This window comes from Macadamia integrifolia, chromosome 4, assembly GCF_013358625.1.
Source record: "Macadamia integrifolia cultivar HAES 741 chromosome 4, SCU_Mint_v3, whole genome shotgun sequence".
Lineage (NCBI taxonomy): Eukaryota > Viridiplantae > Streptophyta > Magnoliopsida > Proteales > Proteaceae > Macadamia > Macadamia integrifolia.
The window spans coordinates 6712855-6726602 of record NC_056560.1 but is presented as its reverse complement, the minus strand read 5'-3'; the positions used below and the strand labels follow the sequence as shown (position 1 = coordinate 6726602).

At 38.7% G+C, this 13748-nt stretch overlaps 3 protein-coding genes across 4 annotated transcripts in view; 2 read left to right on the top strand and 1 right to left on the bottom strand.

Annotated features, from left to right (window-relative positions):
• Window positions 1-975, top strand: part of LOC122075966 (NAC domain-containing protein 73-like) — a 6465-nt gene extending 5490 nt beyond the window's left edge. The window contains exon 6 of the mRNA XM_042641200.1: window positions 323-975. Coding sequence (XP_042497134.1) covers window positions 323-382 — 60 coding nt within the window. The 3' untranslated portion in view covers window positions 383-975. The remainder of the gene's footprint in view (window positions 1-322) is intronic.
• Window positions 976-2157: 1182 nt separating this feature from the next.
• LOC122077506 (CRM-domain containing factor CFM9, mitochondrial) lies at window positions 2158-7723 on the top strand. 2 transcript variants are annotated; one of them, XM_042643460.1, is made up of 4 exons: window positions 2158-2679; window positions 2772-3060; window positions 5671-6072; window positions 6533-7723. In XM_042643460.1, exons 1-4 carry the CDS (start codon window positions 2609-2611, stop codon window positions 7478-7480), a joined length of 1710 nt encoding a protein of 569 aa, XP_042499394.1. In that variant the 5' UTR covers window positions 2158-2608; the 3' UTR covers window positions 7481-7723. The 2 variants fall into 2 exon arrangements, with proteins under 2 accessions (XP_042499394.1, XP_042499393.1); XM_042643459.1 differs by having other exon boundaries at window positions 2766-3060.
• A 2748-nt stretch (window positions 7724-10471) lies between these two features.
• On the bottom strand, window positions 10472-13353 carry LOC122077556. The gene is made up of 2 exons (XM_042643519.1): window positions 12805-13353; window positions 10472-12089 (listed from the first exon to the last, which is right to left on the bottom strand). The coding sequence occupies exons 1-2, from the start codon at window positions 12871-12873 to the stop codon at window positions 10995-10997; spliced, it is 1164 nt and encodes a 387-aa protein (XP_042499453.1). The 5' UTR covers window positions 12874-13353; the 3' UTR covers window positions 10472-10994.
• Window positions 13354-13748: the final 395 nt, after the last annotated feature.

The window sequence follows — 13748 nt, the reverse complement described above, 5'->3', positions numbered from 1 at the left end:
CATGGTGGAGGAAGTGTCTCCATGGTTGTCAAGTTTTGTGGTTGATGACAATATTAATTTTCCTGGAGAATAAATCCGAAAATAACATGGAAGTTGTTTTCCAACTTTTGTGTTGCCTTTTCATAAGATAGTTTCTGTTTTTTCATTCTTATAGAATTTTCTTTGAGACTTTTCTTGTAAATATTTTCTGTGAAAACAAATGGAGGTTTAGATTTCCTTTTCTTTCTCATGCCAGAGCTATGTAACCAGCAGATTGCACCGAGGTCTGCCCTTTTATGTAACCAGGAGGTATAACTTACATTTTCTTGTTAACACATTGCAGGACTTGCAGTTTGGCTCTGAGGAAAGTAGTATGAGCTGGTTAGACCGGCTTTGGGGATGAACTGAGGCTGCATGTCCTAAGTATGACTATGGTAGCCCAATTTTGTTTCAGACACTAGGTTGATGGATTTTCACCTCTACAGAATAATACAATCTTGACCATACTGAGCGGGTCTAACATGTTTTGGTGGACCTAGTGACAGTTTTCACTAGGCCTTCATTATCCACAAGGCTTTTTAAGGCAGATGGTACCATTGAAGTTCTCTTCTCCATGTAATGGTTGAAGCTTTTCAAACAGCAGATCTGTTTTTTCGATGTTAGATGGAAGATTACAGTGTGGCCCAAGCCATATGCAGGTGTGGAAAATGATTCAAGCCTTTCATAAGTACCAGCTTTACTTTTCTTCCTCTGTGATTCTGAATAACCGTTGTTTCCCTAGTCCGAAATTCAGTGAGGTTGCAATACAACTGTGCAGACAAGGATGATTGCTGCCTCTAGTGGTGTCATGATGTTTTTAGCTATTTGCTGAGTAGCAACTGAACAATGTAATAGGTGCTAGACATTTTAATTATGTGGTTTCATTAAGAACATATTGTCTTTATTTGGATATTTTGATACATGGTTTTATTTAAAATATATTGCCTTCATTGGATATTTGGATTGCTTTTATTTAGAACATATTGCTTTCATTTAAATATTTATATCGCAAATTGTTGTGCCACAAATTTAGTGGCACATCGGAAGTTCTTGAGGCACGGAATGTCAATATAAGTGGCGGTCTCCTCAACATGCCACGACGTGTTTTAAAGTTGTGGACGGCCCACATGCCTGTCAAAGTGGACAATATTGTGATTTGTGACGAGAAGAACCTGATGTGGACTATATGGCCTCTCACATCGAGGTTCTGGCTTCTCAATGGACTTGGAGATGAATAAACATAAGCAGTTACTTCAGATAGGGGAAGGTTCTTCTGTGGCCTAAAGGGTTAAACTTGACCCATTTTGCTCATCTACGTACAGATGAATAAGTCACCCTCATGATTAGGGGTGTCAATGGGTCAGGTTCAAATATCAGTCTGGGTCTTAGTTGGTTCTACCATTTTTGTCAGGACTGGAACCGGACTGATTAACTAATCAGTCATATACCTTAGGATCAGGACCAATAACAATTTGGTCCTCTCGGTTCCCATTCTAAGTTGGTTTCAGTTTTTAATCTATCCAAAGACCAATTCACCTGTCAATAATGTTCAAGGAGAATATTTTTCACCCCATATATTGGGCCATGAGCAACATATTAGATATCTTTGATGTAGAAATCTCATACAATGCCCATTTTAACGTGAGTACTGGTTAAATAAAGTGAATATCCAATGAAAAAACTAACCACCCAACCCCCAAATCAAATCTAACCGGTTAATTGATTCAGTCTGGTTCTAATTATAAAATTCAAGTAACTCTAATAGCTAGGTTGGCTCTAGTTCAATATTGACTCTGCTACTCATGATTTTTACATATAATCAATAGTATCATGTGCACGAGACTCCTACCACTGTAGGGTTTGGGGAAGGTTATAATATAGGTAGTCTTACCTTCATTTCATGAAAGAATGTTTCCTAATTCAAATCCCCTCACCCGTCAAATCGTAATAGAGCTACCTTACTATTGGGCCAAGATCCACCCTCTACATTAATCAATACTGTATACCACAGTCCCAGGCTCAGACCAGGCCAATAGGGGCTAATTTTTCAGGGCTGGGCTTGTCCCAATAATCCGGCCCAACCTGTAAAAGTTTCATAAAAATGGTGAAATTGAAGAACCCCACTTTCATTCCATAAAAACGATTGGGGAAGACGAAAAATTGGACTTCATCGTCTCTTTCAGTATGATAGTATCAGAGTTCAGATCGTTTAGAAAGTAGAAACAGAGAAGACCCATAATACGATTTCATCATCCATAGCTGCAGTTGGGTTTTCCTCTGCTAAAGCATCAAGTCAAATTATCTTGGAATCACTCGATAAACCCTTTAAACCCTACTTGGCTACTTAGGCGTTCCATTCATTACACATGAATGGGAAGGTGACTCCAAGCAAACCTTCTCTTTCACACTCCAATGCGGACGAACGACAGAGGGTTTAAGGGCCGCCGCCAGTGATGCCCCAACTTTTCGGCGAGCATTGCCATAGATTTCCCCCGTTTTTTCTTGTTTGTGGGTTGGATTATCACGGGCTTCCTCAATCCCATTGTTCGTCTTGTTCTTTTTAATCAATTTCGAATGCTTCATTGACGGTATGTCGATGGTGAGGAATATTCAAAGGCTTTGCTTCAGGACTCTCTCCTCTCTCCTCCCTCACGGCAACAGGTATTTCTGAAATTGCTTGCTCTAATTACTCAACCCCCCACCCCAACAAATTTTTTTTCATAGTAAATTAAGTTTCTCTGGTTTAGCATCAGCGGGGACATTTTGCTGGTGAGGGATGGTTCTTCGAAAATGGTTGCAAGTAGTAATTTGGTTCAATCGAGTTTAGCGGGCAAAGACTGCATCTTCTCCTCTTTCCCTCCGTGGGGTTGCTTTGTTGGGTCTCGCTTCATGTCGGCGAAGCCGGGGAGGAGTATGCGAAGCAAGGTTGAGAAAAGGCTGAGATTTGAAGCTGGGAAACCCCTTAGGGAGAGGAGGCGAGCGGCCAAGTTGAGGAAGAAGTTGATGACCGACGAGGAAAGGCTCATTTACAACCTTAGAAGAGTAAGAGCTCCATTTCTTTTATTCCTTGTCTTCTCATCGCTTTCCAGAATGTGTGATCTTTTTGTACTTCTATGGCTTGTCCTTTATTTGTCGATTTTGGGTGCCTTATTGTTTCGATATGAATAAAGCAAGCTCTAACGCATTTGTACTTCTTTCATTTGTGCCTGCAAAATCCAATTGTCGGATCCGTTTTTTGCTCCCCTGATGATTAACTAAACTTTTAGGCGTTGGGTCTTTATGGTTTTTTGCTTCTTGGGTTCAAATTAATCGAAGTAAGCTGCCAGACAATGGCTGTGCAACTGAAGAAGAGTCATGCCATTTGTAGCCCCAGACACATTAGCTCGATGCGGGTTGATGGGTATATAGATGAACTGGATGGTCTCATGACCAGTTTTAATGCAACCTGATGCTTCTTTAGGAAAAGGGCTAATATAGAGCTAGTGAACCATGATCTCGTTTCTGGAGACACTTTTATAGGGAGTGTAGATATAGAGCTCTGATAGTTGTTTGAAAACTCACCTTTTTAATGTTTACCTCAAGTTGAATGGTGTTATCAGTTTGATTGAATGAGGCAATCAGTACTTCCTTATAGCCTTTAGTGACTTAAAGCCGTTTACTGTGCAAACAATAATTTTATTTTATTTTTTGCAGGTTATATCTCTTCTCTACTTGAATGGCCCAAGAATTTGATAACCTTGATGACTTTTTGCATAAATAACCGTTAAAAGAGAAGGATGATATCTCCTTCCTTTAAGAGTGTTATTCCTTCTGTGAAATGAATGTCAAGTTTACTTTGAATATTGGATGCCTCCTGAGAAAAAGATTGCGCTGTTTCCCTGGTGGCTTTGGGGATTCCCTATGGAGTCTGATAACCTTTAGTTGGAGCCTCTTCTGGTCTGTTAGGGGAAATGAAACCATCTCCCAGAACCAAGCTTTTATTTCTGTCCTCCAATTTTTCTTTGTTACATGTAAAGGATGTAGAAGGTTGGAGGGGGAGTTGTCAAACTTCATTTTAAGGATGCCTACGGAGGGTAGATTTCTGGCACATGGAGATTTCATTATCTTACCATAGATGCTCCATCTTTTGCATCTTTTCTGAATTCCTTGTTCTGGTGGGATCATGGATATACCCATGAGAGTGCATTTGGCAGGTCTATATGTTTTACACTGTTGTAGAGACCATGTGTATACATCGTCTTTCTCCTCTTAAAAAAAATTGTGTTATGGAATTATAGGAAAAGGATATGACTATCCACCAGAATGTGTGTTACTTATGAATTTTGCTTTGGCTTGGTATCCTAGTCTGCAGTTGATCTGTATTGAGCTCATGGAATGTTCCGATAAAGCAGTAGCCTTGAGGTGGCAGTTGTATATGCTTGAACACATGTTCTTAGAAATTTGCCTCCGGGCATAAGCTTCTGGTCAGAAACTATATATTTGTGTTTCATCTAGTCAAGCCTCGTTAAAGGCTTAAGGCATAGCATGATCTCAATTACAGAACAGTGGCTTGGCTTAAACATGAGTCATGATGTGTTAGAAATCTGTCTCGTGTTGAAGTTTCTAAACAGTTATTGTAAGCTTATGTCTCATCTATGGTATATGCATCTATCGTCAAAGGCGCAAGGCATAGTCCAGGCACAATCCTCATTACTATTTTTTTACCTTATTTATTTTAAATATGGGAGAAAGAACACTGCCAGGCTGTGTAGTGCAGACTAGCACCTCCCTGTGACTCTCTCTCTCCTCCCTCCTATGAAATGACTTATCTGCCCTCTATTGTGGGAGGAGAGAGAGTGAGGCACTAGCATATGCTTTGCAGCCGGACAAGGAACTCAATCACTTTAAATATTTAACTTATTCATCCCAAAATCATATGGGTTACTAATTACTATGTTGTTCTGGGTTGTATAAAAAAATACATAGTTGGGATTTGGGAAAGACAACCTCTTGTTTCTCTCATTTAGTTTTTTATTTCCCATATTATACTTTCTAGAATTTAAATCTGTGGCACTCTAACCTTCTTATCACAAGATGAGCTGAATAAAGCAATAGGTAACATTTTATTTTGGTGGTTTTTTATATTGAATTGATTTCTGCATTACACTCATATTCATTCACACTTTCTGAGATGCATACTTGGTTGCTTACTCTTTACCTAGGGAAAGGATTTCTAGCACATCTATCTGTCGAGATTCGTTCATAATTCTGAAATTGTTATTATCTCTCTTCTTTTTTAGTCAAAGTGTTTCTGTTATGTTGAATGTCAAGTTTGTGCAGTAGTTACTTGCTGTTATTATTGATTTTCTCAATCTGATTTTAGTAATTCGTTCATAATTCTGAAATTGTTATTTATCTCTCTTCTTTTTTAGTTAAAGTGTTTCTGTTATGTTGAATGTCAAGTTTGTGCAGTAATTATTGATTTTCTCAGATCTGATTTTAGTAAATCATCTAGCACTATTTGGTTTGTCAATTGTTACCTTTCTTTTTTTTTTTGTTCTTTTATTCCTCACAATTCATTGGGTTTGGTCTAGTGATAGCTATTGTTCCATTCTGTGACTTCTTCCCTTTATCAGATCAACTGATTTTATCTATGGTATGTGATGCATGAAGGCCAAGAAGAAAGTTGCGTTGCTCCTGCAAAAGCTCAAGAAGTATGAGCTACCAGAGTTACCACCCCCGCGACATGACCCTGAGTTATTGACTTATGAGCAACTTCAGGCATATAAAAAGATCGGCTTCAGAAACAGAAATTATGTTCCTGTTGGTGTTAGGGGAGTCTTTGGTGGTGTTGTTCAAAATATGCATCTTCACTGGAAGTTCCATGAGACCGTGCAAGTCTGTTGTGATAATTTTCCCAAAGAAAAAATCAAAGAGATGGCAACCATGCTTGCACGATTGAGTGGCGGTATTGTGGTTAACATACATGATGTGAAAACAATTATTATGTTCCGTGGCAGAAACTATCGGCAGCCGAAGAATTTGATACCCATCAATACTCTGACAAAAAGAAAGGTGGGTGCTGAGGATTTCGCCTCTATCATATACTTTGCATTTAGTATATTGTATGTTTAGAAGGCAGAAAGCCAGTAAGCCCTAAAATTAGTGATCATGAGGGTGGAACTGGTGCAACGGTAAGGTTGCTCCAGTGTGACCACTCGGGTTCGAGTCAGTAAACAGCCCCTCGGTGAAGCAGGGGAAAGGCTGCGTACATTATGACCCTCCCTAGACCCTGCAGTGGCAGGAGCCTCGTGCACTGGGTACCCCTTTTTTTTCTAGAAAAGATCCCTGAGGACAGTCAATCGGTGGCAAATACATACAGAAGCGATGAGAATCCTTCCATATATTTGCTTTAGGTACAAGACTGGCAGTAAATTTTTTAATTTCCCCTATAAAGTGAATTGTAATATTCTTTACAGATTTCTACATATCATGAACCAATGAATGAGCATTATCTTCTTTATTTAACATGCAGGCATTATTCAAAGCTAGATTTGAGCAAGCACTTGACTCTCAGAAACTAAATATTAAGAAGTATGAGCAGCAGCTCCGCCGAATGGGTGTAAATCCTGAGGATCCAGTTGCCATGGCCAGCATCCAGAGAGTAGCTTCAACATTCTTTAATGCCATTGATAATAAGGAAAGGAGTCCTTATGTCTTCCATGGGGACAGACAATCAGCTATTGATCCTGATACTCGGGAAGACCCAGAGAAGCCTTCTGAGGATAGTGACCAAGAGGAGCTTGATAGATTCATAGCTGATATTGAGGATGCAGCAAATCAAGAATGGGAAGAAGAGGAAGCTAAAGAGAAAGAAGAGATGGGGAGAATGAGGTACCGGAACAGAGAAGATTGGGGTGGCAGAAGCAGAACCTCATATATAAGCAATGGTGATTCAGAGGATGAGACCACAGGGAGGAGAAGGGATCGGGAGGATACACGTGGTAGACATAGGACCTTTGGTATGCGTAAAAATGATAGTGACCATGAAGATGAGGCCCTCGAGGCATCAGGTGATGAGGACTGGGATTCTCATAGTATGGGAGATGCAGGTTATACGAATGATGCACTTGATTCTGACGAAGATGACGATGAGTTCAAGGGGCAAACAATAATGAATACGAAACAGCAGAGTGAGAGAGAAAAGAAAAAGGGTTTTGAGAAGAATGTTAGGGTCGGAAGAAGAGGGAAGAATGCAGGAGATGACTCTGGGTCTGAGAATATGTTTGGGGATTTGGAAAATGAATTGTGGGACTCAGGTGATGAGGAAGAACATGATTCAATAGCCCAAGGAGATGCTGATGATTTCATGGACAGGAGTGATGAAGAGGAGGGCCATTCCCGGAACAATGATTGGCAGAATGGGAGAAACAGAAGGATTAAAACAGTGAAGCAGGTGGATGAAACATGGGACAGTGATTAGCAGCTTAATGATACACTAGTAGTGTCCTTATCTGAAGGTGGATGAAACATTGGACACTGTTTAGCTTAGTGATACAGAAGAGCAGTGTCCTCATCTGAATTCAACAAATTTTGGCTCTCTTTCTAGTTTATTACTGGAGCTGATTGAAGGAGGAAGAAACTGGTGCAAAATAGTAGAGTTTATGGTATTAATCTGGCGGGTTTTCTCTAAATTAGCAATACAAAATTCATGTCTCTTTTTTTACCTTGAGATAATACCCCCCTTCCCCCCCTCTTTTTTGGACTCAAATCCTCTGCGGTGAGTGGCAGTGAGGATCCAACGGTTGGGAGGGTCTCGCCATACACCTCAGCCATTGGATCCTCACTGCCTCCCATCAGATGATTTTTGTCTTTTTTTTTTCCTCCTTATTGGAGTGTCATATTGTCATTCGCATGAACCTCAAATCTAACCCCAAAAGCATGGTTTTAAAAATTGGATTAGATTGGTATTGGTTGAAATTGGTCTGATCCGTATGGATCCACCATTAAGGTATTAGGATAAAATGGTTCAAAACATTGATTTTTTTTTCAAACATCCGAGATTTATTGATTCCAATTCAGACCTTTAGATGATGAGAGAACAGACCTTTTTATTTTTTATGAGTAATTTAACTGATAAATTGAAACAGGCGAAGCATTTCTAGTGCACCAAAAAATTTACTATATGGAATATTAGATGAGGCTCAGGGTATCGGTTTTTTTTTTATACTGATCCTGTCAAATTTTAATGTTTTTACCCTGATTTGTACCGTTACACCCATATAAGCCGATACCGATTCTTAAAACGATGCCCAAAACATTATTAAATTTTTTTTTTTTTTTAATGTGATAAAGTCAAATGATATACATAACGAACCACCCCAACACCCTACCGCCCAAATAATAATAATAATATAATAATAATAATAATAATAAAGAAGCGAAAATATGTGAGCCTTACAAACAAGTCATAAGGACGGGTTTGGCAAGACCACTTCAAAACTCCCATTTTCTTAACTATAGAGGCCGACTTCATGGTAGTAAAGTCGCCATATAATCAAAAATTGATAATTTCTTCTAAACCTGTAAAGAAGATCCACCAGGACCAGCTTAAGTGGGCCCCTAAAAACATCCAACCCAGATATCAGAGTCCAAGATATTAGATCTTTAGAGAGGTCTTTCCGAATTCCGAGTAATATCTGAAGTCCCAACGCGTGATGACAGGCACAGTCGTTTTCCAGGAATCATTTAATTATTCGTATTCCCAAAACCATGTATGATGTGATGACTTGCCCAAGCTAGGCAGGCAGCAGGCTACCAAAGTCAAGTCGTGACGTCCACAACTCCACATGTTCTATTGACACATATAGAATGCGACCCCATAAGATAAATCCCCTCCTCTCCTCCTCCCCTCCTCCCAGGTCTCTATACTAACGTTTAAAAAAATATATTTTTTTATATTCGCAAATGTCCACCTCACACCACGTGCCACTTCCACATCTAATTTTACACTTGTCCACCTCTTATTCATCTATTCAGATAATTCAGACGATTATATTAAATTACTAATCAGATTTTGCTATAGATCGGTTATACCTTGACCTATCTAAGATTAAATTACATATAATTAATATTTAAATAACAAAACCGTGGAACAAGATTCTCTGAGCAATAGGCATAAGGACCATGAAAGAATCAAGACAACATGGTTTGATTTAGTATTTAGGGGTAGAGAGGTCATTTCATATGAAAATAAGAGAGAACATGATATTATCGTACCTTTCATGGTTGGTTAAAGAACCTTTTCCCTATCGAACCTGTCATATTACTGGACAACAATCCCTTATAACACGACACCATTGTCTTTTTAGCTTTCGCTTGCTTCCATTTTTTCTCATTTCCTTAGCTTTTTTTTTTTTTTTTGATAGGGTCACTTGTTTTTGCTAAAGATAAAGCGTGTGCTGTCCTTGGCATATTCTAATATACCTCTCTCATATAATAAATAATAGAGCCCACATTAATACATAGTCTCCCTCTCCGTTATTCTAATTATAAAAAATTTATTAGTTTACAAAATTTTAGTACTGACCACTGCATCAACTGATGCCCATGTTCTAAATCTGACACAAATGCTTTCGCCAGTGATCTTATGATCCTGAATTTTATATCCCAACAACCACTACTGAAAAAAAAAAAAAACAATTGTTAAATATGCTGGAACAACCCAGTGAGTGAGTCAGTGGCTTCAGATTCACTGGAACCACACAAGGACCAGTTCCTTCATATCAAAAACAAAAACAGTATGAAGCTATCACTGGGACTCCTGAAGCCATATATACTCATCAGATTCTCTCTCTCTCACATCGCCCACCCACATCCCATGCGACTTTGAGGCCATCTAAGACCCAAATGGTCACAAATCAATGAAAGAAAAAAATATATAAAAGAGGGGTTTTCATAGATCAGGACGAACATGTCATATCATTAACCCAAACAGTAGCACTAACACCACAAGATCCATCCATCATCAGAGAACTAAAAAATGGAAACCATGTATTTGACAAAACATACACGCTTACTTACATCCACCCAATATTCCTTTTTCTATAGGTGAAAAAAAGCTTTAGACTTTCTTTCCAAAGAACAAAGAACAAAACACAGTTTCTGAGTACCATCACAAGTGACTTTGTAAAAGAGTTACTGATTCAGTTCTATGAATAAAGTATCACACTATGGCTGGTCAATCTAAATTTCATCACACATCTTCACTTCTAAATCAGAATTCTAGACCTTCCAAACAATCTCAAAACAATTTTAAAGTCAATCTTATATTTGCAAATCAACCTGTAAATCTGCAAGCGCAAGAGTAATGTCACATAGTAATTGGTAATCTGCAAATACAAGTTGATAGCAATCCAAATTGCTGGACAGAAAACCAGACCATGTTCATAACAACCTCACACAATCTTCAGAATGGCACTGTAAAAGAATAGAGAATCAGCATTATTGTGAAGTAGAGCATCCAAAACATCAAAAAGGTACAAATCAAAAAGTTATCAAGGAACACTAGTTGTAAGAATACATGAATAAATTAGTCTATCAAAAACAAAATTCCCAGCATACAAAAGCTCGGGAAATGTCACTGTCTGATCTGCATTAAAGGGGGATCATGTCATACCAACAACAACTGATATGCACTCTATCCACATCGGCTTAATTGTTCCCCACACATCAAGCTCTTTAATTGGATGAAACCCAACATCTGATAAAAAAAGAAAAAGAAAATATACAATGTTTCACCCAAGATATCCAACTCCTCCTATTCCCCCTCCTAAACTCTCTACCTCTCTCTCTCTCTAAAGAATGATGGATAAAAGGTATTTTTAATCTCATGCCAGACCACAGTCATCAGTTGCCCCACAGAACCCCCTCCTGAGCTGTCAAATGAGCCGCACTTTAAATTTTACAATGTAGAACCTTAAACCTCTCCAAGAAACTTAACCACTTTCTCTTTTGCAGTTGCCAGGCAACAGAAATTTATATTTATCTGCATTGTTCAAAAGATATGCTGGAAGATGAACTGCTGAATGAGAAGATGGTATTGGTCCCAATTTTCCAATGATCTCCTTGAATGTGTACTCCTCAGGAAGCATGTCAAACAAGTCTGCCCCTTTGCAGATTACATCCTGAACCCTTTTTGGATTTAAGTAATGTGAAAACCTCACTCGATCAAAGTGGCTGTAAGCTTTCATCTTAAATATGAAATCACTGATATGGCGAAAGCAAAAGCTACAATGCCACCCAGCATCTGCCAAGATATCATCGGTCTGACGATAATGTGCATACCTTGTCTTGCCTGTTTGATACCTGTGGACTGAAGCTCTCCAACTCTTATTATCCAGGAGAAATTCGAACGAATACAAATAGTTCTTCAATCGAAGATGGAGGATAGGAGGGGTGTCATCACACCATCTCAAGAGATTGATTGTGTGGCCGCTTGGTATCTCATCAACATCGGACATTATCAACAAATCATCATCAGTTATACCAGCTATTCTGAAAAGCAGCTGATCAAGTGCTACTCTCTGGTATGCCTCCTCAACAAAAGGGTTTTCCCCTTTCCTAAATCTCCCTCCAATGGTCCCATATGTTAACCGAGGCTCAACAAATTTGAACTGATCTCGGTTACTTCCAAAAACCAGAGGCTTTGGCAAGCCAGTGAAGGTTGAATTCGATTCTAGCAGAACAAACTGTGTGATGTATGGGTACAGTTCCTTCCATCGAATGGTAAGCATATCCACCTCGTTGCTGAACAGCACCGCATCAAATACACGTCTGGGAGTCTCGCGGATTCCCCACCCGTGAAGTTTGCAGAGGTTTTCCATTGAGACATTTTCGTGATAATAATGAGGCATCTCATTGAAGCTTTTGGGTGGAGATTCCCATAATGGCCGTAGGAAGTATGTGATCTTCTGGCCATGCAAAAAGCCAACAAAGATGCATGTTGGAACCAAGATAAACAGAAGCATGAAAGTCTTCAAATCCAACCCTCGTATGATACAGCGTAGTCTGCTCAATGCAGCTCGAGTTTCCTGCAATTAAAAATCAAGGATTTTTTTTTTTTTTTGTATCAGCTACCCAGAACGGAGAAACATACACCAAAATCAAAGAAAGAAACAGTCTCCAAAATGACGATTGACCATTGACGAAACCAGATAAAACCCTAGAAAAGCATCTAAGATCAGAGCAGCCATAACCAATTTAATAGTTTTCTTTTATTACGTTGAAATAAATGGAAAAAACTAAAAAGGGCTTCCACCATCAACTTCTCGCATGAACCAGCTTTACGCGCTCTGCAACGAAAATGAAAGAGAGAAATGCAGGCCAAATTCGATTTTCTACGCAACGAAAACGGGAAACGCATCACAAGCTCATACCCAAAATCCACAGCTTCAAGATTCAAATCACCGATCATAAATTTCAAAATCTCCCTAATATACATTGTTTCCTTCTGAAGGGGATAAAATCTCAAAACGGCGGAAAAGGGGAACTCCAAAAAATCATTGCCAGGAAAACTCACAAGTAAAATTGGAAATTTTTTACGGCGGACAATGAAACCAACAGAGTTAGGGTTCATATGATGATTTTCCATCGACTGAAAAACGAACCAAAACCAAATAATAATTTTAAAACAATCACAAAAATGGGGAAAAAATGGGAATGGAAAGAGGAGGAGAGGGTAGAACAGAGGATCATAAACGCTAAAAAAAACTTCTATTAGCAAATAATAAGGAGAAGAACAAGTACCTCGCCACAAACATCTTCACAGATATCATCCGTCTTCTTAGAACAATAATAACCACCTTCAGGCATCATGAACACCCAATTAAAAGAGAAAGGAGAAAGTTTTCTGCCTGTGCAAACGCTTAATCCAAGACCCGTCTGTCTCTCTGTTCCTCTCTCCTCCTCAGAAAGTGGAAACCAGATCAAACTCCGAATCAAAGAAAAGGGTCAAGAACCCACTACAGAGAGAATCCGGGCAGAGAACCAAAACGATCGCAGCGATCTCGGGTTCCTATTCCTCCTCGGCAATCGTCTTTTGGACTTCTCCACCCACTTCGGCTATTATAGCCGTTTGGTGTTTTCTCCCCCCTTAACCCAGATACTCTTTCGCCTTTTCGCAAATATTAAAAAAAAAAAAAAATGCTCAACAGTTATGTAGATATATAGTGAAAATCAAAACAACATAAACCCTAAAAATTCGAACTAAATTTAAAGGGAATATTAGTTTTTTTTTTTTTAAGGTAAGTATAGATTATAGAAGATGAGAAGAAAAGCCTGTAATGCTCTGGAATGGATGGCAGTGCTTCTCTCTTCTAACCCGAAAAGAGGGAACTCTCTCTGATATATATATAGAGAGAACTATTAAGTAGAACATTTCCAACCTCTAACCTTTGAGATACTTAATATTACTAGGGGTATTTTAGAAATTTAGGGTAGAAATCGTCTGAAATTCTCATCTTGTATAATTCCATACAATTCCACCCTAAATGGCTGACACGTGTAAATATTCCATATCTACGGTTCAGATTGTATTATGGTTGTATTATGGTTGATTAACATTGTATTATGGTTGATTAATCTGAACCGTAGATATGGAATATTTACACGTGTCAGTCATTTAGGATGGAATTATATGGAATTATACAAGATGAGAATTTTAGACGATTTCTACCCATAAATTTAACAAC